This window comes from Pristis pectinata, chromosome 8, assembly GCF_009764475.1.
Source record: "Pristis pectinata isolate sPriPec2 chromosome 8, sPriPec2.1.pri, whole genome shotgun sequence".
NCBI classification, from domain to species: domain Eukaryota; kingdom Metazoa; phylum Chordata; class Chondrichthyes; order Rhinopristiformes; family Pristidae; genus Pristis; species Pristis pectinata.
This window is the reverse complement of record NC_067412.1, coordinates 20,637,029-20,664,677: the sequence shown is the minus strand read 5'-3', so window position 1 is coordinate 20,664,677 and position 27,649 is coordinate 20,637,029. Positions and strand designations below refer to the sequence as shown.

The 27,649-nt window shown below is 38.7% G+C and overlaps 1 protein-coding gene across 1 annotated transcript in view; it reads right to left on the bottom strand.

Moving 5' to 3' along the window:
• Positions 1-27,649, bottom strand: part of LOC127573395 (centriolar coiled-coil protein of 110 kDa-like) — a 54,774-nt gene extending 27,125 nt beyond the window's left edge. Inside the window, 4 exon segments of the mRNA XM_052021579.1 lie at positions 750-2,400; positions 10,561-10,689; positions 16,297-16,480; positions 27,354-27,649. Of these exon segments, the coding sequence (XP_051877539.1) occupies positions 750-2,400; positions 10,561-10,689; positions 16,297-16,437 (1,921 nt within the window). The 5' untranslated portion in view covers positions 16,438-16,480; positions 27,354-27,649.

Sequence of the window (27,649 nt, the reverse complement as noted above, 5' to 3'; positions counted from 1 at the left end):
CAGCACATTACCTCAATAGATTGGTCAAACATGATTTCCCTTTGACAAAACTTTGAAGACTTTCTCTGTTTAACTTGAACTTTTCCAAGTGCCCTGCGACAACAGCTTTTATTAAAACTTTTAACATAGTCAGATGTTAAGTTAACTGTCTGCAATTGCTTACTTTGTCTCCTTTTTTTGGAATAAAGTTAATCTTTATTTTTCAATCTGAATGGAACCTTTCTTTTAATCTAGGGAACTCTGGAAAATTAAAACTGATGTATCACTATCTTGTTCACCACTACTATTAAGACGTAGGGTAAGTGTATTAGGACCCAAGGTCTTGACAAATAAATTACATTTGAATGACTGTACAGTAAGCAAAATACTTGCTTGGAATTATAGACAGGATTAGAAAGATTTTTTAAAAAAGCAATATTTATATTCTTTATTGGAAATAATCTTATAAAATTAAAGTTTCAGGTGAAAGGTTGTTCAGCAGCAATTATCACATAATAAGTGGTTACAAATGTTCCCAAATGACCTTAAATTTCACACAGAACCAGTAGATATAACATCCCCATTATCTTGTAGAAAATTAACAAATGGCAGCTAGATTATGTGCTAATATGCAATTAGTACATTTCTACTGGACCTCATCATCACTGTTACACCGAGAACCAGCAGCTGGCATCCAGTATTATTTTACATAGGATGTATTTAACATTAGTTATCTCTCTCTGGATAGAAGGAACAAAAAATGTCCTTACCTACTTGCTTAATGTGGATATTTAAGGGCACTTCACTTTCATTCCTGATTACAGGAACTCTTTGATGTCTTTCTTGAATCAACCTGTTCATCTCCTGAACAAATGAGGTTGTAGTTTTTACAGCGAACTGTTTGCTTTCTTTGGCATTTAGAGTACCCAGGTCCAACTTACGTTTGGCTTTAATGTCCACGTTGCTTTGTGGACTCTTTTCACTTTCGGAAGATGCAACCAAGAAATCTGTCTGTTGCCTTGTACTTTGAGCTTGCAGTAGCACTGGAGATGGATGTTTGACATCATAAGATTTATTAAGCACAACAGGTGAACCTTGTTTAGCCTTTTCAATCAGGCTGGTAGTCTTTTGGCCATTGAGATCAAGTTCATTCTGGGTTGCTGATAGCTGACTTATTTCTAGTTTACTTGCAAGTAATGAAGAAGTCCTTTCCAAATCATATGAATCTTTATGAATCAAGCTCCTTATTGGTAAATGAACTTCATTATCAACTACGGTTCCAATCTTATTTATTTCAGACTTTACAGAAAATTCTGAGCAGGTATATTGTGAATTATTTTTTGTAACTGTATCATTTATCTTTCCCAAAGACATTGAAAGATCTTGTAGTTTCCCAGCGCTTCTTTCAATTTCTTCTTGATTGACAACTGTTGGAAGCTCATTTGGAATAGCTCTCCTTACATCAAGACTACCAATATTTATTTGACCTTGATTTGTCCCAGGTAGGCCACTGAATTTTTCTTTTGGGCTTAGCTCATAAGCATTCACTGGGTTATTAATAACAATATTGGCTGATGTTCTGGGACGTCTTTGGTGTATTTTGGGACTACGACTTGGTTCTGGATTGGGCAGTTTGGCATAAGATCCCGTTAGACTTTTAAGCAAACTACTTTCATATTCATATGCCGAGCTGTTTATCCATTCCTCATCTGACTCAAATTCTTTAGATGAGCCTTTCATCGACTTTGCTGCAAAGTCTAAATTTGTACATAAATCTGAAGCAGACATGCCAAGTGCCGTTTTATCATGCAATTCAAAGCTTTCATTGGTCACAGAGGCAACTTGAGATTGCAAAGATGACCTTGCACTGCTCGATTTATCAACTATCACAGGACTAGGACTTTGACTTTTGTTAGAAATTTTGTTTCTTCCATTTTCCCAGTCATCGACTTTAACACCTTCATTTTCTTTATCTGAATGGCTTTCATTTGTACCTTCCTTGAAAACATTTTTCCCACTACGTCGATTTTGTTCTTTCTCTATGTATTCCCTTGACTTTTTAAGCAGATTCTGGAGACTCATTGCATAATGATCAGGAGATTCCTTTGCAGGTGGCAGTACATCAGTTTTTGATTCTTTTATAGGACTCACAAATATTGAACTAGCGTCATTAGTTTGGATGCTACAAGTTGATTTAGGAAGGTCACTTATTTCAGTACATCTTTCATCAGAGTTTCCATTGGAAATATTTTCCTTTAATTTCAACAGCGGCTTTGATGATAGAATAAGGTCCTCGGATTTTTCAGTAAACATTGGTGAAACTGAAGACTTGTTAGTATGTGGTATTGTTGTGAAGTCATTTGCTGGAGGTTCGGTAATAAGATCTCTTGCACATTCAGCAGTGCTTGGCACTTTACATACCTTTAAAAGAAAGTTTTTTTTAAATAAAAAGAGCATCAGGGCAACTGTACAGTTTACAATTTAATAATGTTAGATGCCACCTCTCTTCCCTATTTAAAACATTTTCCAGTTGTATCTGAACAACATTTTATAATGCCCTTTTTAGCGTCTTATGAATTAATTAAGAATTAAAAATTTGATGCTTTTTCAAGTAAAATTAGTCTTGGCCTTTCAAAAATGTCCACTTATAATAATGTTAAACAATATGAAAAGCATCAACACTATAAGATATGTAGGGAGTGTAGGAGGTTCATTGGAACTGAAGCATAACACTTGAATGTTTATTGGTAACCAATGGTACTGTAACCTAATAAAATACCATTTAATGTTTTGCTTTTGGTATCCAAGTGTACAATTGTAAACACAATAAAACATTGCATCTAACTTAGTTGTGATATACAAGCCATTCTGCTAGCTTCCATCATTACATTGAGTTGCTATTGTTAACTATGAGTAATTTTTTTTAAAAAAGCAGTGACAACATTCATGACAGAAGTGTCTAGTAGCATGGTTGTGGTCACAAGGCAAAGGCTAATTGATTACCTGAATCTACGAAGTTCCCTCGTAATACACAATTGGTAATAGTGGAGACATCTACACAGTATGAGTTGTCATGAAAGATAAACTGGTGCATTAATACCAAGGGAAGCAAATACATCAACTGTAAATTGTCTGACATACATCCGATTCTAGTTCCACATCAAAATGGCTGCCTTTGTAAAGGCACAGCCAGACATTCAGATACACCAAACCACTAAAGCTTCAAGCAAAAAACAAGGTGCTGGAGGGATTCAGCAGTCTGGCAGCATCTGTGGAACAAAATGGACAGTCAACATTTCGGGCAGAGACCCTTCATCTGGATGGAAAGAGTAGAGGGGTATATAGTAGATAACCAGTTAAACAAACAAGGGGAGGGGTGTGGCAAGAGCTGGCAAGCAATAAGTGGATCTAGGTGAGGAGGGTTTGTTGGCAGATGGAGTCAATTGGGGAAGGAAAGGTGGCGAAATCAATGGAGTCTGAGAGGTGATAGGTGGAGGCAACAAAGAGCTGCCAATTATGGAATCTGATAAGAAAGGAAGGTGAAGAGGAACCAGATAATGGGGGTATGGTGGGCAGATGGGAATAATGGGGGACAGAACCCAACGGGAGGAGTGTGTGGCGATCGGTAGATGGAGTAGATGGGGGAGTGGAAAGAAACTAGGGAATGGGGGCCTGGAGTGGGTGGGGAGGGAGGGCTTGAAAAGGATGGACAAGAGGGGGCCTGGGTAAATAAGAAGGAGAAAGTAACGGGGGGGGGGGGGGCGAGGAGAAGGGGGTAAGAGGAAATCAGGTTACCTGCAATTGGAGAATTCAATGTTCATGCTGTGGGTTTGTAGACCACCGAGGCAGAATAAGAGATGCTGTTCTTCTAGTAAGTGGTTAGCCTCACCCTATCAGCAGAGGAGGCAGAGGACAGACAAGATGGTGTGGGAATGGGAAGAGAAATTAAAGTGGCTTGTAACCAGGAGCTCTGGATGGTCATTGCAGGCAGAGTGCAGGTGCTTGGCAAAGCAGTTGCCTGGTCTGTGCTTGGTCTCACCAATGTAGGACCTTTTCATACCTCCACCTACAACCTCCTAGCCTCTATCGCTATCTCCACCCATCCCTCCCTCACCCAACTCCATCCGCTAATCAACCCCTCCTTACCTGGATCTACATATCGCTCAGAGCTTGCCCCACTCCTCCCCCTAGCCTCTCAAGGATGCCCAGTCATTCAGTGGACACCCCCTTCTTAGCGCCTACATCATCAAGCCCCTTCAATTTTATGTTGCAGTAACATTTCTCATTCCAAGTTATTCCAAGTATAGGCCCATCCTGCTCAACGCTTCCTCTTAAGAGGGCCATTTCATTTGAGAAATCAACTTAATGAACCTTTTCTGAACTGGTTCCAATAAAAGGTATAACCCTCCTTTAATAAGGAAACTAAAACTATCTTGGGAAGTGATGAAATCAGATACAAATACTATGCTTCAGCAGCATTTAGACACAAAAAAAACAAGGCATAGGAGGAAACAGCCCTAATGCAGGCAACTAGGATTAGTGTAAATGGGCAAAAATGTTGGCATGAACGTGGTAGGCCCAAGGGCCTGGATAACTCCATGACAGAAGTCAGGCTAACCAGCCTTCAGCCACCTGTTTTCTCTCCCTGTCTCTTGGGCAGAGCTTTATATTTGTGATTTTCCAATCCGGTGGGACCCTTTCACAATCTAGGAAATTTTGGCATATCACAACCTATACATCTACTGTGCCTTAAGATCCTAGGATTGAGGCCACCAAATCTAGGGAACAACCTGTTAGTTTGGCTATTACCTTTTACCTAGTGATAATTCAGTTCCTTTTGTCCTGGGATGTTCTATTAATGCTGGGTTGCCTTAGTATTCTGTGCTATGAAGTTAGATACAAGGTATTTGTTCAAAATCTCTGCCATTTGCTTATTTCCTATTATCAATGCGACAATCTTCATTCTCCAAGGAAGTAATCTTAGTTTCGTATATAAAAAGGACATATAAAAAATTTCTTGTTAGCTTACTCTCAATCCACTTTCTCCCTTTATGTTTTGCTAATTTTTAATGTTTTCTTGATCTTCTGCCCTACCACCAATCTTAGCAGCTGTGCACATCATTTCCTTCAATTTAATATCATCCTTAACTTTTGTTGACCTTGGGGTTCTCCAATCACAACAGCAGGATAGAGCAAACAGACTGTGCTCATTGGAACATTTGGGAAGTGGGTGGCTGGCAGTGGGGGGGCGCGGGGAAATGAGTTTAGTACTGAATCCAAACACCTTGGCATCTCATTGGTAAGGAAACCTCCTGCTGATCAACACCAACTGCCCTCCCTCACCTAATGAATCAGTAAATCATCCATGATGAATAGCTCATAGAAATATTGAAGATTTCCAACATCATTATACAGGATTTACTCTGAATGGGGGATTTTCAGATGTCATCATCAAGAACAGCTCAAGTTGCAGCACTGTTGATTAAGCTGATTGTCCTGATGGACGTAGCTCTAAAAAGGATGCACCACATGGTGAAAGATCCATTATTAGGATAAATCAATTTTACTGCATCTTCATTTAAGCCATGTCACAAATCTACTTGTCCATTACAGTAATTTTTAGGAATAACTATTGCATGCTTCTAGAGAAGACCAAGTGCCTATTTGAGCTCTTAGGAGATCGTTTATTTTGTTTTATTACACTACCACTGTGTATAACAAAAAAAAAGAGGTTAAGAACAGCTCTAGCTCTAGTTGTTAAAATTACTAAGAGACATAAGGATTTATTTAAAGCTAATCTATTGCCTTTAATTGACCATGTAAAACAATTATTTATTAAATGGTCCCCACTGTCTCTATCATTGGTAGGCCAAATTAATGCGGTTAAGATGAATATTTTACCAAAGTTTTTATATTTATTTCAAGCAATTGCAACTTTTGTTCTGAAATCTTTTTTTTGACACTATTGATTCTAAAATTCTTTCATATATTTGGCAGAATAAAAACCCAAGGCTAAGTAAGAAATATTTACAAAAACTAAAAAAGGATGGTGGTATGGCCTTGCCTAACTTTAGATTATATTATTGGGCAATCAATATTAGATATTTAATTTTTTGGATACAAGATTCAGATGTAATTCAACGCCCCAAATGGGTACACCTTGAGTCCCAATCAGTACTTCAATTTTCATTAGTTTCTATTTTAGGAGCTCCACTCCCTCTTGCACTTAACAAATTAAGTAAACGTATGATTAACCCAATTGTTAAACATACAATACGAATATGGTTTCAATTTTGTAAATTTTTTGGATTGAATAAATTTAATCTATCAAGTCCCATTCAATCTAATTTTTTCTTTCATCCATCCAGAGTTGACTCAGCTTTTTCCACAAGGAAAAGGAAGGGAATAGTATGTTTTCGTGATTTATTCATTGACAACTGTTTTTCATCTTTTGAACAATTGTCTAACAAATACAATTTGCCTAGATCACACTTTTTGAGATATTTGCAAATTAGGAATTTTTTTAAAAGCTACTATACCCTCTTTTCCCCACACCTTACAAAACTTAAATTACGGAAAAGATTTTTGGTTTTAATCCTTGTCAGAAGGGCTTGATAGCAATAATTTATGATTTAATTATGAAAATTCATTCAGAACCACTGGACAAAATTAAGAATGAATGGGAAAGTGAACTCCAGACATCTATACCTACAGAGACTTGGAAGAAAATTCTTCATTTAGTTAATACATCTTCAATGTGTGCCAGACATTCTTTGATATAGTTTAAGCTAGTTCACAGGATCCATATGTCAAAAGATAAGCTAGCTCGTTTTTATCAATATATAAATCCTATATGTGACAGATGTAAATGGAATGTGGCTTCTTTGACATGTTTTGGTCCTGTCCTCTTTTGGAAAAATATTGGAAAGATATTTTTAACATTATTTCAAATGTATTGAAGATTGATTTACAACCTCATCCTATCACTGCAATTTTTAGTTTGCCAAGGATAGAATCTGGCCATCTATCTGCCTCTGCTAACCGTATGATTGCCTTTGTTACATTAATGGCCAAACGATCCATTTTGCTTAAATGGAAGGATCCAATACCCCCTACTACTTTTCAATGGTTCTCTCAAACTATACCATGTTTAAACTTGGAAAAAATTAGGAGTGGTACTGTTGATCCTTTGCTTAAATTTGAGGAAGTTTGGAGTCCATTTATTCAATATTTTCACATGATATAGATCCCCTTAAAATAACCTTTCAGTTTAGAGGAACGGAATTGACGACGTAATATTGCACTGTTTCTATTGAGAAATTTTAGTCCAGTTTTTTTTTTGTTTTTTTTTAATTTTTTTTTCTTTAGCTTAGTTTGGTTTGATATATTGTTTGTAATTTTTCTTATTGTTTTGGGGATTTTTTTTTCTTTCTTTTATATTTTATAAAAAATCTTTTTCTTTTATATTATATTCATTCACTAACAGATCGTTAGATCTACAGATTTTTTTTTATACTTTATTGTTCTTTATAATTATCCATGTCATGATTGTTCTCCTGATCTCTTTGTATTACATGTATAAACATTGATATATTAATCTGTATTAATTTGAAAACCAATAAAAAGATTGAAAAAGAAAGAACAGCTCTAGCAGCTCAAAGACTGGGCATCCATGAATTTTTTATTCAGTTTTTGGATCTGGGCATTGCTGGCAAAACCAGTGTTTATGACCCACCTCTAACTGCCCTTCAGTAAGTGGTGGTAAAAACCATCACTCCCAGTGTTGTTGGGTAGGAAGTTCCAAGATTTGGACCTAACAGCGATGAAAGACTGGCAATATATTCTCAAATCAGGACAATGTGCAACTTGAAGGGAAACCTACAGGTGGTGGTGTTCACATGCACCTGCTGCCTTTATCGTCCTTAGTGGTAGATGTCATGAGTTTGTAGGCAAGGCAAGTAACTGCAGTTCATTTGACAGCCACTGCGTGATGGTGCTGGTAACCAAAGCAGAATTGTACACCACCTTAATTGGAAACTCAAGATTTGTCCTCGAAGTCAACTAAACCTACACAGTCACATTACTTGCTACTTACAATCATAGTCAGAGTTGTATAGCATAGAAATGGGCCTACCACAGCCATGCCAACCTTTTTGCTTTTCTTCACTTAATCCCATTTGCCCGTGTAAGGTCCATATCCTGGACGTAATGGTGGAAATTACCTGTACTGTATTCAAGTAACACACACTAACATTAAGTTTGCACCAAATTTTGCTAATTTTGTATTTTATGCCAACAAAATATAAATCCAATTGCAACCTTCATCCAAATATGAACACAAGACAAAAGCAAAGTGACAATGACAATAAAAATGACAATGACTGCCATTGGAATCAATATTTCAGTGAATGTGGCATGAAGGAGTGCCAATGAAACTTGAGGAAATGGAGATCCGGGATAATACTCCAACAGCTAGTATCTGGCATGAAGATTGTGGTTACCAGAGAACTTGGGATATCTTAGTCATGACATTGCTGCACGATTTCCTCAGGCAGATTTTGTTCCCTAATTATCTTTAACTGCTTAATGTATGACCTTCTACCCATCACGCACAGAATGGGATTATTCAGTGATGCCTGCACACTGATCAATTTCACTCACAATTCCTCAGATAATAGATTGCTAATAAATCCACATCCGCATGTCAGAAGACCTGGACAATGAGTTTGGGCAGATTAAATGGTAAGTATCATTCAAGCCACACAAGTACTTAGCAATCACCATCCATAACAAAACAACCTAAACATTGAAGTGTCACAATCAACTTCACTATCATCATCCCTGCCCCCAACAACCAACATCCTGATTACCACCAGTGACTAGAAATTCAAATGGATCAACTGGACAAGTACCATGACTGCATGAACTTGTTAGAGACTCTTGTTCTTATTTCCTAGTCTCTCAACACTAAAGACATCATTAGATGATTGAATTCTATCCAATTTTCTGCATAAGTGCCACCCCAAAACTCAAGTAGCTTGTTATAATCCAGAATAAACAGTCCCCTTGATCAGCACTTCATCTACAAGCCCAAGGATTCACCTCTTGTATCAAGGGTTGCGGTGTATGTTACTTATAAAATAAAGTATACCAATTCATCAATGTTTCTCCATCAGCCCTCCCAAGTCCACAATTTGCTCTATTTTTGAAGGACAAAGGCAGAGGTGCAAGTGAACATTACGTTGGAAGAAGAGTCCTTCCATATATTTGCACATTTAGGGCCTCAAATTTGCTGACAGGGACCGTGAAAAAAAGTAGTTAGAGGGGGTCTGCACTTTGCTCATTTAGTGCATTTTTTCCCCTCTCCCCAACACCAAGGAATTTCTAGGCTCATTTGTTAAAAGGTTACCTATCAATTGCAGATAGCTGAGGAGGGTAAAGGCCTCAAGAAAGGCACATTTGAAGTTTAATATTAAATTATCTGCCAATTAGCAGTTAAGTCAATCAATTCTGCCCATTTTCCCCCACAGAAAGCCAAATTCTGGTCTTCATTTTGAAATTTATGACAACTTGTCATTTATAAAACTCACTTAACACCTCACAGGACCATAGTCAGACAAAAGTTGAAGCAGCCTTAGGGGACACAAGGGCATATCAAAGAGCTAACTTTTAAGAAGCATCTTTACATTAGAATAATGTTGAGACTTCATTGGTGATTTTATAATCTATATTTTAATCTGGTCCCATAACTATCACTTCCATATCAATATTTCATATTCCTCATACAAAACTTAGAAATTATAAAAATTGCTGAAAACCCTACCTTCCAAAGTATAACATTTAGAATATATTTATTGGTATGGGTCCCAGCAATCCCAGTTGTAGACCTAACGTTCAAAATTGTAAAAGTACTATTGTGTCAAAAAAATGCATAATGCTCAGCGAATTTATTCACTGCTGCTGCTGCTAACTGTCCTCAACACAAATTTAGTGAGCTAACCATTATTTCTATTGCCTAATTTAACAATACTTCACTGGAAGATTCAACTACTTCAAAATGAACAAACAAAACCAGTAGTACACTGTGTGCTACTACAAGATAAATGATCAGATAATCTACATTGCTCAATTGTTAAAGGGTGAGGGATGGCAAGACACCAGAACTCCAAAATAAAAAATGCCACACCATGTCTTGGATCCAACAGTAGACTAACACCTTATTCAAAAAGCTAGCAGTCTCCTCAGCAGTACACTGCATTAAAGTTTACATCATACAATCAAGAGTGGTTTGAACCCATGACTCAGAGGCAAAACAGCTTTCACTCACTCTGCATTCTTATATAAGTATATGGCAATTATCAATGACTACCATGCAACATTGTTCATGAATGCTACAAAGCATTTATTTGTAGAGAAGATGTTAATAATAACAGGTCAGAATTACAACAGTCAATTACTTTGAAATGTAGGAATGATAACGCATAAAACTATATAACCTCCTGTAAACTCTTGATTTTGATCTGGCATTTTAAATTCAACTTAAAATTCCTTACCATAAGCAAAAGTAACAAAATAACCAACCTGTACATTTTCAATAATTTCTTCCACACGGGTAAGTAAGGCACTTTTTCTTGCTTTGTACCGACCTAGCTCCAATTCCATAGCCTTTTGTCTGTACTGCTGCATTTCCAGTTTTCTTTCTGTGTTCATCTACAAAAAGGGAAAATTAATTTCATTCAGTCTAGCGTTTTAAGAAGTTTTCAGCATAACTAACCTCACTATAGTAAAGCACTTTCAAACCTCCAGGCTTACTATATCAAAAAAGTACCTCCACCGCCTATTGTGATGACAACCTATTCGGTCCATTTGTTAGGTGATGAGTAACTTGAAGCTTGAACAAGGTGATCAAATAACCAGCTTAATCTCAAGAGCTGATGAGTTCAACAAAAGCTTATGATTAACTATTGTGCAAAAGACGTTTACTCATGCTTACAAAGTGATCTATTGACAAATAAAAACAGCCTTTTAGAGAGCACGTGATCTTTTGAATTTGAATGAATTTTATCCACTATAGTAAACAAACATAGTAGCATTGAAGTTTGGCCAAAATGCAATGGGTTGGATCAAGCTAGATCTATTGCCAGAACTTGCCACCACCCTCACTAACCTGGTCTGGATGCAGAGGGACAGATGAGACTGCTGACTCCTTCCCTCCTACACAGAACAACATGGCATTCTTGCACTTAACGAGTGCCTACATTCAGTGGATCATTTTTGCCATCTCCAAACATTCATTTCTTTTCCCATCCTTTCAAGATTCAGAGACCATTCCTTCCATGGCACTTTGGTCCATTCTTCAATCACTCAAACACTTGTCTCCAGCTACCATGCAAATACATCTGCCTTTTTCCCCTTCTTTCCCACTGTACAGAGTCTTACATGTTCCAAGAGAAACAGTAACCTACTTCTTTCACGATGGATTCGCCACCACACTGGGCAAAAAAAACAAACGCATTTGGGATCACTTTCATTGTACAAGTACACACACAAGCTTCAAGCTGCTAATTATTTAATTCCCAACTTCATTCCTACTCTAATCTCTGGCTTCAGCCTTCTACATCAGAATCAGATTTATTATCACTGATACATGACATGAAATTTGTTGTTTTGCAGCAGCAGTACTGTGCAAAGGTATAAAAATCTATAAATTACAAAAATAGATAAATAGTGCAAAAAAAAAAGAATAATGAGGTAGTCTTCATGGATCATTCAGAAATCTGATGGCAGAGGGGAAGAAGCTGTTCCTATATCGTTGCTGCATTGTTCCATAGAAGCTCCACAATAAGATGGTCAGAGTCATACTGCACAGAAGCAGGCCCTTGCAGCACCTCACCTTTCAACCAAACAATTTACAGTCTTCCAGACTCGACATCAAATTCAATAGAATCGATTCATAATCACTGTCCCCATTTATTCAGGCAGCAATTGTGCTATTGTCACTTACCCCTCCTCTAGACACAAGCTTTACCATCCCCTTCTGCCATACACCTTTGTTCCTCATCTTGCAATAAAACTAACCCCCCCTCAATTAAATTTGCCAAGCACACAAAAACAAAAACAAGATGGGCGAGTGAGTAAGCACAACTGACAACAGCACACTAAGTGAGCATAACATAAAATGGGAAAAAAAAACAGGGAAAGCAAGTGTATATGGCATATGAACATGAGAAAGTTAAAGCAGTACATGGAAAAAAGACAGCAACTGCATATAACTTGCATACACTTTATAAGGTGGTAAAAAGATAAATAGAACTAAATAGACGTAACATCAGGAATTGTGCCAACTGTCAATAACACAATGGACAGAATCTTGCCAGTAAATACTGACTTGTGCATTCAAACTTCCTGGCAGACTCAAGCTAGCAAATCTGTCCACAGTGGAATTCCACATGGAGCACAAAAATTGCAAAGACTGCCTAGCATTACAAGGAGAAATCTACTCATTGGTCTTGCACCAGGTTTGACTTGAGCCAGGATCAGCAAGCACATTCATTTCAATGGAGATTAACACCACAAGGCAGAAAGGCAAAGAAATTATTTCTTTCAATCTAATTTTGTTGACAGTAATACTTTTAATTACATTAAAGTGTTAATTACTTTAATTTTTTAATAGGTGATTTTTAAAAAATATATAGAAATATTTTATTTTTGCTAGATTTTAAGTATCAGATCATTCAGAAACATTCCAAGAGTTTGACAGCAGCATTCTTGGGCTCACCTCAACTGCCCACCGATTCTTCTACCAAATACTTTGAACCTCTGCCCCTGGCATTTGACCCTGCTAATGTAAAGTGGTCCTTTCTATTTTCTCCTATCTGGACCTCTTAAACTCCCCCTCAATCTCCTGTTCCTTATAAACAACTCGAATCTCTCCCCATAGCTAATAAGTTTTCCAGTCCTGACAATGCCCTCATGATCTCCCTTACACCCTGAAGTGGAATCATATATTTTCTGTATTGCAGCAAGGAAAATTGAAAGCATCCTATATGCCTTTTGAAACCATCTTATTAACCTGTTCTGCTATCTTTACAGGTCTCTGGGCATCCACTCCATGTCCCTCTATTACAGCACACCATTTAGCAACCTCCCATTTACTGTGTATTAACTTGTTACCTCTCCTTAACTTCATTTGCCACACTTCTGCCCAACTGACCAATGCATTCACATCCTGAACATATACCTGTACTATATTTTTGGATTCCCATTTATTCTTTCCATGCCCTCTTTATCCCTTTTACTCCCTCTCTGAGCTTTCATTAATCAGCCTTGCTCCCATTTCTGTTAACAAAATAGCATCTGTCATATGCTTTTTTTCTTCTGTTCACTCTCTTTGGCCATCCACAAAGCTCTCGATTTACTTTCCCTCTATGGGAACAGACATAAATTGTAACTGAAACATCTCCACTCTGAAGGCCTCCCATTGCTCAGTTACATTTTTGCCTGTCAAGTTTCCATTCAAATTTACTCAGGCAGGATTTGTTCTTATTGCACTGAAATTGACTCTTCAATTGATTATTTTCATCTTAAAGTGGTCTATAGGTACTCCTAGATTTACAAACTTTTGCTATAATGCAATTGACTCTTTATGGTACATACCCTTGATCTACAAAGCTTTTTATTTTGCTATAACCCGCAATCAATGTTAGGAGTTAGAAAGAGGGATTCTATCAATGATAGCATAAAAATTCAAATCCCAGGCAAAAATGTGTCAATAAAGATTGTTATCCACTTGATTGATGTACTGAAATAAACTGCTGTTTACATATATCATTGACGCAAGTACCTATTGAAGCAAACTGCAGCCTAATGGCATAATTGACTATTGACACAATTTTTCATATTTTTCTTATGAAACAGGAGGCCATTCATCCAGAGTCTAAACCGACTCCCAGAGCAATTCTATTATTCCCATTTGACCACCTACTTCCTTGTAACCTATTCTCTCACATTCTCCAATTAACCATTTATACTAGTGTTAATTTACAATAGCTAATTAACCTACCAAAATGAGATGTGGGAACAAACTGGAGCACAGACAAGACCAGACGTCAGAATCAAACCCCAGGTCACTGAAGCCGCAAGACAGCTGCACTAGCTGCAAGACCACTAATTGTTTATTGGAAATAGACTTCCATTCGTTGCAAAGGGATGTTAGCCTTGGAAGTGTATCCCATGCTGCAAAGATCAGAGATGTTACAACAGAAAGAAGGGAAAAAGGGTTAAGCCTGTGGTCAGAAAATCAGAATCAATGGCACATGTCCCTGAGTTTGACAATGAACTGGAAAAAAGATCGTTATGGCAAAACTTAAAAGAACACAAGGGTTTGGGGTGGTGGAGGATGATCTTCTGAAAGTGTTCATATGTTCAAAGCCAGTCACAACTATTTTGAACATTTCAAGCAGCACATGAACCTGCCTACCATTTATCTTTTTGAGAAGCCATCAAATATGAATACTGTGATAGCAGAAAAGGTTTTACAAAGAAGCCGGAACGAATCAAATGAAGGTGACTACTCTCTTAAAGAAATGTTAAAGATGGATGAGACAGGGTTCTTTTGGAAGAGTATGTCCTCATACATTTTCATATCATGGGATGAGAAAACAACTCCATGCATGAAAAGCAGCCAAAGATTGCCTTCCTCTTCTCCTTGGAGGTATGCCAAGAATGAATGCAAGCTTAAGTCTCCCTTAATCGAGGAACTCAAGGCTCTTAAGAGCTATTCCAAGACCAATCTTTCATTAATGTAGTGACAACAGCACATCTTTTCCATGATTACCTCTCCATGAAATGATGGAGTGATACTACGCAAGGAGAATTGCTCATCACTGATATCAGAGGACATGGCTATCAACAACCATTTTTGACCCAAGCCTCATTGCATTCTTACAATATTAAGGCAGCCATAGTCTACATCAGTCCCTTTTGGACTGACATTACCCAGGCAGTAATAAATGGTGATACAAGAAATTATGGCCAGGATATGTGCATAATTCCTGAGTTTATGAATGTCACCCTGAACATTTTCAAGTTGGCAAATGAGACCGGGTTGGATGAAACAGATAGGATAACTTGGCAAAGTTGCTGGAAGAGCTCAGAAAGAACAATTTGTTGAAATGGGAGCAAGAAGTCACTGGCAAGGCACCACTACCATTAGGACAGCATATCATAAAGAGACTTGAGGCAATCTGCCACATTGAGAAAGCAATAACCATCCTCAAAGACAATGATCCCAACAGAGATGTGGACACAAGATGGAAAATTACAAGGCCTCATGATATATTTTGTTACAAGGATAAAGAGTCCTATCTAGATGTCCATTAAAATCTTTAAACCTAATTCATCAGATGCCCAGAATAGTCACAGGAAGAACCTCTGCTTTCAACATTGCAAACTACATCAAATTCAGATTTATCAGCTCTATCATTACCAAAACACAAGTGGCAACTAATTCTCACTTCCTCCACTGGCTTAACATGCAAAGCCACCTCACTTAGGAGCAGGAGATCACTTGTCCCTTCAAGCCTGCATCATTCAATGAGGTCACAGCTGGCCCCAATGCTACCTCAACTCTACATTCCTGCCTACTCAGAGTAACCACTCACCCACATGCTTATCAAGAATCTGCCTTAAAGACCCCTTTAATCAGCCTTTGAGGGAGAAAATTTTGTAGACTCTCAATCCTTTGAGAGAAAAACATTTTACCTTAACTTTATTGTAAAAGGGCATGCCCCATATTTCCAGTAGTGAGCTCTAGTTCTAGATTCTCACACAAGGGGAAGTAAGCATGCAAGTTAAGACCTCTCAGGATCTCATATGTTTCATTTAGCATGTGATTTGAAAGGTCATATTACATAGATGATGTTTTTAATCTTAAAATCTAATTTTTAATAAACCCATATTATTTCAGATGTATTTTTAAGGACTTGGTTGGATCCTTAAGCTGGAACTTTTATACAAAGTCATATTTTTCATTCATTCAGCAGTCGAAAAATTCAGATTGCTTGTTATCAAATTACATACGAACATGTATCCAAAACCATGCTGAATTTAAGTATTTGATGTGTTTAAATACAATGCAACAAATCCATTTGTAGTAAGGAACTTGTTATATTCTGAAGTACAAGCCTAGATCAAGCAATTAACAGTCCTAAGAAAATTCAAAATATAAATTAGCAAATTATTCACATTATATAATCCATGTTATCTAATTTTTGAGTGTTTTTTTTAAACCCAAGGAGTAAAAATAAATTAGCTTACCAGAGGAGAAAGTACAGCTATCCCATGGAATCGAATAACAGAGGTGTTCTTCTGGTAAACTGATCGGGAAATTTCATTTTTTACCATTTCAGACTGAATCCTGGCTAAATGCCTCTTGCAGAACTCCTCATAATCTTCCATCGTTGCCCACTAATTGTTTGTCCACTAATTGTTTATTCGATAGCTATGAAAAGAAGTGAATTACAGGTTACTAAGATTCTAACCGCCATTCTAAATAAGCCAGCAATATAACCCAGATATACTACAGCTGTGTATTACTTCACTAAAGACAAAGACAGAATTAAAAAGAGGCTTCACTCTAAACCTTTATATACAAAAAAACTGCTTGGAAATAAACAAGGTGTAATGTTACCATGATGGCTGCAAATACGAACAGTTTACATTTGGAAAAAACCTGCAACCAGAGTAATTCATAAATATCCAAACTCTTATTTTGCAATATGGATTCAAACTTTAGAAACAGTTAAAATAATAGGATTCTAAGTCTGTATGACAAAATACATATTAAAATTATGTTTTTTTTAAAATCATGTTACGATCAGGCTAACAATGAAGCCACATTTTATAAAACTTTAATTCTTTATTTTCAAGCAAAACCTGGTCCCTTTTAGAATTACAAAAAAGTTTGATTACAATTTTCAAAAGGATAATGCAAATTGGAATGAACATTAAGAGGTTTAATGTGATCAGATATACAACCCATTTAATGTGAACTTCAATAATGTCTCTATTACAGCTCTTTTCCTTCAAAATACTGAGTAGACGAGTTGGGCTGAAGGGCATGCTTCCATGCTGTATTACTCTATGATCCTAGAATATATTGTGGACAACACAGTTTAAGGAAGAAAAACACAAATCACATCTCAAGGTTCATGATCTTCAACCAAGGCACTAGTGAAGACATACCTGCAGCTGGCCATTAAAACTATAAATACAACTATTCATTGTATCATATGCTAAATAGATACTTGAGAGACCCACTACATTAACACTGATGTTCCAGCTTGATGAAACACAAGGAATAGAAGGGCATTTTGATAGAGGACTATTAAGTAAATATCAAGAGTGAAATATAAATGCTTGTCTGGTTCTTTGCTGCAAATGCTATAGAAAGACAATTAGCATAGGACTGGTCACTTTTTGGTATTACTTCATGTTTAAGTACAAATTTAAAAGCAATTAAACTCTCAACAAACAATTTCCTCAAAATTATCTGGTGACCTTTGCAGCACTGATCAAAAGTTACGTTGCCCAGATCTACAACACGTTTTCCTTTGAATAAAGGAAAATCAATCTGCAAAATGTTCTTCATTCTGTTTTGTTTATGGATGTAAATATCCAAATTATCAACAACATTTTAGCGATAGAGTATCTAGCATAGATAATCAATTAGGCTTCATGTTGTGCATCTGGTGGAACTGCTGCCTCCTAGCTCCAGAAACTCTGATTCATTCCTGATGTTCAGCACTGTTTTTAGTGGAGTTTACACGTTCTCCCTGTGAGCGCCTGGATTTCCACTAGGTGGATTAGTTTCCTCGTACATCCTGAAGATTTGCTAATTAAATCTACCAACCTGCATATGTAAATTGCTGCTCACATGAAGGTGAATAGTGGAATCATGAGAGAAAGGGGGAAAATTGATGGGAATGAAAGGAGAATAAAATGGAATTAATGTAAAATGGGTGATTGGACAGCGCAGACTTGATGGCCACTTTCATGCTATACAGCTCCATTAAAAACCTTTCTATTCTTTCCATTGCTTTCACTGAAGAAGAGAACAGTTAAAAAGAGGGGGAAAAAAATCTCCTCATATCTATACAGTATAACATTTTTCTTTTCATTCCCTATTTTTGTCAGAGGAAGGTTGAGACGTAAAAAGTATGTGCTTGTGCAAAAATAAAAGATTGTAGATTAACTATCTGGTTTGCATGGAAGAGACAATTCCATTTTCACAACTGCAAGCTTGAACTTTCTATAACAAAATATTAATTTATTACATGATAGTTAATACACAATATGATTTACACTATATAATTTATTACATTATAGTCTAAATCTATTGCAAGTCATAGCTGGGAGAAAAGGAAAGTGAACATAAATGGTAATGGGAGAATTACTGAATTACTCATTGCACCAATTGAACTCCTCTGTCCTGTCATTGTGGCCCCAGTTCACCATGTTCAGCAACTCTACCCTCTCAAATCCTTACCCCAAGTTTTGATTCCTTTTTAGAAAAGTACACAGCTTCCATCCATAGCTCTCTTGTCAATCTCTCAAAGGACTTAAGGAAGCAGCCACCTGCTTCTGAACACTAACCTCAACTGCCACTTCTTACAGTCTCACCACATTCATCAACCCAGCACACCTGCAATCTGCTATCAACTCTCACTCAGCAATCTCCCAATGCTGACTCCATTGATTCTGCGATCACATCTTCTGATAACTCCTTCTGCAAATGTCTGTTCACTTATGGACAAAGTGAACTACCCTTCCTGGTTCCAATACTGTCTTCAGTCCTTTCCACGGTCAGCCACTCTTCCCCTCCAATGCCTCTCAATGCAATTGGACTAAAAATTATTTTCATGTCCATTTTTTATTTTACAGAGCTGATTGTGGCCTTATGTAATTCAGACTGTCATATTTCCCAGGTTCCAACAAAGACCACCTTAAAACACTTAGCTCAGAATCTTGGCACTGCCTGTGGTAGTACCTTTTTCTTTTTTCCTCTCTCTCCTTACCTTTGACCCATCCCCCAGTGGATCTGCTCTCTCCTCCTCCCCCGCACATACCTATCAATATCTCTTACTTGCATCTACCTATCACCACCTCGTGCCCATCCCGCCTCCCCTCTTCTGTCCACTTATCACTGCTCATCTATCTTGGCTTGAATATAATTTCATGTACTCTATTCACTGGAATAGAGCCAGGTGGCATAGTGGAGCCACTAGCCCACAGCACTAGAGAGCCAGGTTCAACCCTGACCTCGGGTACCGCCTGTGAGTTTGCACGTTCTCCTGTGACCACGTGGGTTTTCTCTGGGTGCTCCAGTTTCATTCCAAAGATGTATGGGTTGGTAAATGAATTGCCCACTGTACATTGCCCCTAATGTGTAGATAAGTGGTAGAATCTGGGTGGGGGGGGGGGGGTGGGGAGAGAGTTGATGGGAATGTGGGAGAATTTAAAACCAAAAGATTAACGTAGGATTGGTGTAAATGGGTGGTCGACGATCCATGTCTACTTGGCAGGCCAAAGGGCCTTTTTACCCCACATTATCTTTCCATGACCAATCACTGCCTAGCTGGTCGTGACTGCTCTCAACTGATTACATTCATACTTATCTAGCGTTGGCCAGAGAATCACCTGCAGTAGCTTCTTTTTCTGCTCTCACACCATAACCTTTGATAAACCTATTTCTTTCCTTAATTCACTTTCATGCTATCTCTCAACAACATCTGAAAAAGAGCACCAGTAACTCTGTGGACTCTGACGATGTACAGCTCTACCATTACCAAGTTATAAAAAAGCATGTCTGACATCCAGTTCTAGATAAACAAAAAATTCCCCCAAATAAATATATATTCAAAAAAAATCCCAAAATTATGTTCAGTCCCTTTGCACATCCTCCAATCTCTAACTACGAAATCAATTGTTCTCTCTGGCCAAGCTGAATGCCTGCCTGCCTGCCCATCTTCCAAAGTTATGTCCATACCAGGGTATCCCTGAAGAGGGAACACATGGTATCTGCTGACTCACCAGAGGCCTTCTGGGACCAGTGAGTGGCGCAAGGCATGGAGTGCATCCTGGACAAGGATGATGATGTGTTAATTTGAAAATTATGTAAATATTGTAAGATATTGTAAAATATTTTTTAAAAATATTTTCTGGCAAATGAAACTATCATGTTTATGGCATCAAGGTGAGTTTCAGATCCCATGTTTCTGCAACCAAAAACCACCCACTTGCTCCTCAAAACATCACTCACCTGCTTCTTGTTCAGTGCTGCTAAAATCCTCATTCACGTCTCTATTATTTGAACACATCGCTAGAGCTCCAGGCAAAATAACCCTGAACAGCCTCTCACATTCTACCTTCTGTAAACTCCAGATAGTCCAAAACTCTGCTTCTCCGATTTTAACTTATACAGTTCACTCATCCATCGTCCCATGCTCATTGATCCACACTGGCTCAATTTTAAACTTCAGTGGAGTCCAAATCTCTTCACGACCTTACCGCCTCGAACTATAAATGTTTCTAGCCCCAAATTCTTTGATATATATATTTGTGCTCCCAATTTTAATTATTCCTCGAGTGTCATCTATGACTTTAGCTGTTAGTTACTTAAGCTTTGGAAGTCCCTCCCTACAAATTTCCATTTCCCTACCACTGAACACACTTCTGGCCATGTGTCCTAATGGGCTGAAAGATGGCCATGCTCGCCACTGACACACAGAAGAACATCAAACTTGCCTTTTGCAGATTCAGCAATGTGAAAGGTCCTGCATTATTATAGAACCAGAACAAGCCCCACTAACAAAATGGTTGGAAAAAAAATTGCCAAAAGCACTCCCATAGTATTGACATTGGTTTATTATTGTCACTTGTACTGAGGTACAGTGAAAAACTTCTCTTGGGTACCATTCGTACAGATCAATTCATACACAGTGTACACAGAGTAAAAACAGTAACAGAATACAGAGTAAAGTGTCACATCTACAGGGAAGTGCATTGCAGGTAGACAATAAGGTGCAAGGTCATAACAAGGTAGATTGAGAGGTTAAGGGAATATCGTATAATACTGTATAATATCGTATAACATCTCATCGTATGAGGCAACCGTTCAATAGACATCACCGTGGGATAGAAGCTGTCCTTGAGCTTGGTGGTATGTGCCCTCAGGCTCCTGTATCTTCTGCCTGAGGGGAGGGGAGGGGAGGGGATGACCCAGATGAGTGGGGCCTTTGATTATGCTGGATGTTTCACCAATGCAGCAAGAGGTATAGACAGAGTCCATGGAGGGGAGGCTGGTTTCCTTGATGTGCTGGGCTGCATCCACAACTCTCTGCAGTTCTTGCAGTCCCGGGCAGAGCAGTTGCCAGACCAAGCCGTGATGCATCAAGATAGGATGCTTTCTATGGTGCATCGATAAAAGTTGGTGAGTGCCAAAGGGGACATGCCAAATTTCTTTAGCTTCCTGAGGAAGTAGAGGTGCTGGTGAGCTTTCTTGGCTGTGGCATCTACGTGGTTGGAACAGATCAGGCTATTGGTGATGTTCACTCCCAGGAACTTGAAGCTCTCAACCCTCTCGACCGCCGCACTGTTGATGTAGACAGGTGCATGTACACCGCACCCTTTCCTGGTCAATGACCAGCTCTGATGATCAATGACCAGAAAGTCAAGGATCCAGTTCCAGAGGGAGGTGTTGAGTCCCAGGTCTCATAGTTTAGTGATGAGTTTGCTTGGAATTATAGTATTGAAGGCAGAGCTGTAATCAATGAACAATAGTCTAACATAGGTGTCTTTACCGTCCAGATGCTCCAGAGATGAGTGAAGGGCCAGGGAGATGGCGTCCACTGTAGACCTGTTTCGGCGATAGGTGAATTGCAATGGGTCGAGGTTGTCTGGGAGGCTGGAGTTAATGCATTGCATGACCAGCATCTCAAAGCACTTCATGATGGTGGATGTCAGAGCCACGGTCATTAAGGCATGTTACCTTGTTTTTCTTAGGTACCAGGATGATAGTGGTCTTAAAACAGATGGGAACCTCAGATTGAAGCAGGGAGAGGTTAAATATGTCTCCGAATACCCCCACCAGCTGATCAGTACAAAATCTGAGCACACGGCTAGGGACTCCATCTGGGCCAGATGCTTTCCTCGGGTTCATCCTCCAAAAGACTGATCTTACGTCCTCAACGGTGACCACGGGTTCAGTTGCATCAGAGGCTGTCAGGGTGGGTGGTAACAATCCACTCACATTCTGTTCAAAACTCGCATTAATGCATTAAGCTCATCAGGAAGGGATGCGTTGTTGTTAACTGCGCTGCCCGACTTCGTTTTGTAGCCCGTTATAGCATGTAAGCCCCACCACAACTGACGGCTGGTCTGGGACTCTATTTTGAACCTGTATTGTCTCTTGGCATTCCTGATAGCTTTCCAGAGGTCATATCTTGATTTCTTGTAAAGGTCGGGGTCACCTGATCTGAATGTAGCAGTCCTCAAAGTTCTGTGTTTTTTTGAATGCCCTCAACATTCAATCAAAATGGTAAAATTAAAATCACTTAAATTTTAAGTGACAGGCACGGTTGCATAGTGGTTAGCATAAAGCTTTACAGTGCCAGCGACCCAGGTACAAATCCGGCCACTGTCTGTAAGGAGTTTGTACGTTCTCCCCACGTCTGTGTGGGTTTCCTCTGGGTGCTCCAGTTTCCTCCCACATTCCAAAGACGTACAGGTTTAGGAAGTTATGGGCATGCTATATTGGTGCCGGAAGCGTGGCGACACTTGTGGGCTGCCGCCCAAAATCACTACACAAAAGACGTATTTAACTGTGTGTTTCGATGTACATGTGACTAATAAAGATCTTATCTTATCTTAAAATATTAAGACAGCCAACTAAAATGATCCATTACTTTGGAATCAATAGGACAAAGAAAATCTCTCAGATAGGGAGAGGTCAGGATTGCTGTAGTGAAAAGCTATTGACGATGCCATCTGGTTGGTAGGTTAATGAAGGTAGCGAAAACAAAGCGACAACTAAAAAGCTATGAAGCACAGATCAAAGCTGAAAGAAATACCCAGGATGTCTGGCAATGTTAGCAGAGAGAGTAAAACTGAGTTAATTTTACAGACAAAAAACCGACAGCAGAACTGGCAGTTCTGATATAACAGAGAAAGTGTTAGCTGAGATCGCTGAATTCAATTTTGAATTCAAGGAGCCCAGATGAAAAATTGGGTGGTATTCATCAAACTAAAATAGTACAGGAAACCAGAGACAGACAGATCAGAATGGGAGTAGGATGAAGAATTAAAAGTTACAGGCAACTGGAAATTCAGGCCCTCCAGTACTGACTGAACATAGGTATTCCACAAAGCAATCACCCAACCAGTGTTTGGTTTCTCCACTGTAGAGGAGACCACATCATTAGATTGAAACGTTTCACATAGAAGGACTGTTTGAGTCCCTAGATGGTGGGAAGAGGGAAGGTAACTGATGTTTGATCTCCTGCGATTTCATGGGAAAATGCCAGGAATTTTACGTGTTGTCGAACAACATTATGTAGAAATGCTTAAACTCTAATTTCAGCTCCCCATCCTTCCCACAACCCCAGACAAAGGTGTTGGTGTGCAAAACCTGCAGAGCCAAAAGTTTGGTTTCTTGCCAGCAATCAGTAGCAGGGATGCTCAAACAGAGCTGGACAAGATATCTGAGTTTTCTCAGTCTTCTATATAAACTAATAATTCATTTGAAACAACATACATGCATGGACAATAAAAAAAACTTGTATTTACAACCATTATCTGGGCCTAAAAGATTAGGAAATGTTGGGTATAAACATGCGTACAACTTTAATATGCCCAGGCAACCTCAACTTTTAAAACTCATCCATCAAGCTATCCACCCAAAACATAAAACTTGTATAATGCCTGTATAAAGAGATTAGCAACAATGCAGCAACTGAATGTTAATGACCTGGGGAAAAAGCTGGAGTGAAGGAAATGTTACTAAAAAATACTTGCTACACTATGTATTGTACTGATCATATTGTTTTAAGACATTTCAAAGCGTTCTTAACATAGAAAATTCATGACTAAGGTCAGAATGCGTGTAGTTGGAATGTGACAGAATAGAAGCTGCCTATGAAACAGAAAACAGATTAGAGACAGGCAAATGGCATACAGTTGTAATTCCTGAAGCAAGTATCAGTGCTGCTTAGTATTTACATAAATAATTTGTACTCAAGAATTGGAACTAAAATTCCAAAATTTTAAGATGACACCATAGAGGGATAGACAGAAGGAATGTAGCAAAATATATGAATAAATGTATAGGATAAATATATGGTTACTATAAATGTAATGCTAGTAGAGTCACTGCCCCACATCTCCAGCGGCCTGGATTCATTCGTGACCTATAGTGCTGTCTGTGTGGAGTTTGCACATTCTCCCTGTGACCATATGTGGTTTCCTCCAGATGCTCCAATTTCCTCTCATCCCAAAGACACGTGGGTTGGTATGTTAATTGTCCATTGTCATAGAGTCAGAGATATACAGCACGGAAAACACCCACTGAGTGCACATCGGCCAGCAATCACTCATTTATATTAATCCTACCCTCGCCCATTTTATTCTCCCTACATTCATCGCAACTCCCCCACAGAAATTACCATTCATCCACACATTACGGGCAATTTACAGTGGTCAGCTAACCTAACAACCTGCACACCTTTGAGATGTGGGAGCAAATGGTAAATAGGCCTGAGTGTATAGATGAATGGTAGTATCATCTGGGCATGGAGGGTGGAGGGTGGAGGGTGGGGGGTGGGGAGCTGATGGGAATGAAATGGATTAGGACAGGATTAGTGTTCAAATGGGTGCTTAATGGTTGGTGCAGACTTGGTGGACCAAAAGGTCATTTCCATGCTGTCTCTCTCAATGAGTACATTGTAATATATTTCAGTAGGAAGAATAAAGAGGCAATGTATTCCCTGGAAAATGAGCCCAAACAAGAACAGAGCCAGCTGAGAGAATAGATACACTGACCATTTGAAATTACCATTCACACAGATTCTCAAGTGGGACTAGATCTCACAACACTTTAAAAAGAGTGACACAAAAAACTGGGCTCACTGCAAGAGGGATAGAACTGAAAAGCAGAGTTGTACATAATCTGAAGGGCAGTTAATTCAGTCACACTGGAATACTGTCAACTGTTCTGGTTTCATTGTAAAAAAAAAGATAAATAAACTCTGGTAATTACAACTCAGGAACTACAAATGTGCATTTTTAAAAAGTATTTGAATGATAACTTAAGGCTAGTTTCCTCCAGGAAAAACTGAATTAACATTCATCTCTGCTTATTTATACTTAACTGGGTGCATCTTTCATTGTTAGCCAGTACATAAAACCCTTTTTCAGCCAGCACAACCAATGCTAGTCATTCAATCACTCGTCATCTCCACTCTCACAGATGTTGCTTTAGCTCTCTGTGCCCATCCCCCTTCTTGATAATTTGTTTCTTAACTTAGCTTAAACCTGATGAAAGTCATTAACCCTGTTTAACTCTTGTTTCTCTCTCTACAGATACTGTCTGACCTGCTGAGTATTTCTAGCATATTGCTTGTATTCCTTCCTTGCATAAAGGTTGGTTCGGCTGTGCTCAGTTTGCAAACTCTTGCCCAAGTCAAAAGTTGTGACATCTCGTCCCACTCTATCGTGCTCATTTATTTCTATTTGTGCCATCAACTCACCTATCCTGTGACAAATGTTTTTAATTTTATCATTTTTCCTTTCCCTGACTATTTACTAGTGCATTCCGTCTCCATTCTTGAGCAGCAGGGTTACATTTGCTGCATTCAAATCTACTGGAACCCCAAGTTACAAGGAATTCTGCAAGATCAAAACTATTGCATCCAACATCTCTCTTTTAAACCTTATGATGTATGTCAGTGACAGGGGATTAGTTACCTTTCAGCCCTGTAAACATCACCAATAATTTCTTTACTAATATTGATTACTTTGTTCTCCATTCTCCCTCATAGGTTTCCTGTATGTTATTAATACCTTGTACAAAGACAATATATTTCTTCAAAGTCCCGACAGTTTTTTTTAATTCACCATTATAATTGCTCTTGTCACTGCCTCTAAAGGATTCATATTTACTTCCATTACTGTCAAGAATAACTGAGAACCGCAGCATGGATATACAAGAGAAAGAAAAATAGAAGGGCATTAATGGAGTCAGTAGTCATAGTGCAGGAATACATAGATTTACAACACAAGACACAACCACTCAACCAAAAATTCTTAATTCTATTTTCTGTTCTTGATCCATAGCCCAGCAGATTAAGTATATGACCATTTAAAGAGCTGTAAAGTGTGGCAAGGATCCCCTCATCCACAACTCCTTCAGACAGAAAATACCAGAACCCCTGACTGCATAATGAATTAAATAAATGTATCAGCTCCATTCCAATCAACTTAAATCTATGTCTCTCAGTTACTATTTCATTTAGGTGAGAGTTTAAGTTCTTATTTTTAAACCTGTCCGGGCCTCTCATAACAAACTAAATTCAATGCCTTGGTATTTTAATTCCAAAACAAAAACAGCCTAGACTCTCTGCGCATAACTTTAATTCTCCACGTCTCAACAGCTTCCTTGTGAACCTCCTCTATACCCCCTCTAGTAATATTACATTCTACCTGCTATATGGTAGTAAGACCAGTACCTAAAGCAAATATGTACCTGATGAACCAAATGGCTTGCTTCTAGGCTGCAAGTGCTTCCTAAAACTCTAATTACAAAGCAGGTATATTAAACACAACCAGGTCACATAAGAGTTCAATAGATATTAAAGGAAAGGGAGAAGTATTTTTTAATATACAGCACGAAAAGAATCAAAAGATGAGGTTAGTGCAAAAAGTGGCTGAGGTTAAAGAAATAATTCATCTTATTGAACGGCAGTGCAGATATGAAGGGCCAAATGGCCTACACCTGCTCCTTTTCCTTATGTTCAATACAACTTGTGATGTGAAATATAGAAACGCACAACATTACGGATATAAAATGACATATTATCAAAAAACAGTAGTAGATAGCAAGGAATGAAGCGACGAGAGTGTAAATGGACATCAACTTTCTTGTTGATGGGCAGATGGTCATATTTACAACTGACAGTAAATCGTATAACCAGCAAACAGTAACCTGGCAGCCTTGATCAACAAAACCTTAAAAAAAAGTTAGCCTTGCAAATAGTAAACGAGTTGCAATCTGGATTCAAAAGCATTAATATGAACGGCTACAGTGTGAATACCAGACTTACAAAGGATCAAGCTGACACCAGCCCAAGAACTCCGCCCGTTTGTGTGGAGTCACCGATATCGGTTAAAATGCGGCGGCGGACACGCTGGGCCCGAGAAGAGGGGCGCGGCTGCCGCTATCTTGGCGGCAGCGGGCAGCTCAGATGCAGCGCAGGCTGTGGATCTCTGGCTACCCGGCAGCTGGGAGGCGTCAGTTGCCACAGTTCAGGCCGCTGGGTCCGCCTCAGAAGGAGACACTGCTACTGCCGCCGCCACCGTCCCGCTTCCCGCACCTACTGGCGCCCGCCATCCACCAAGC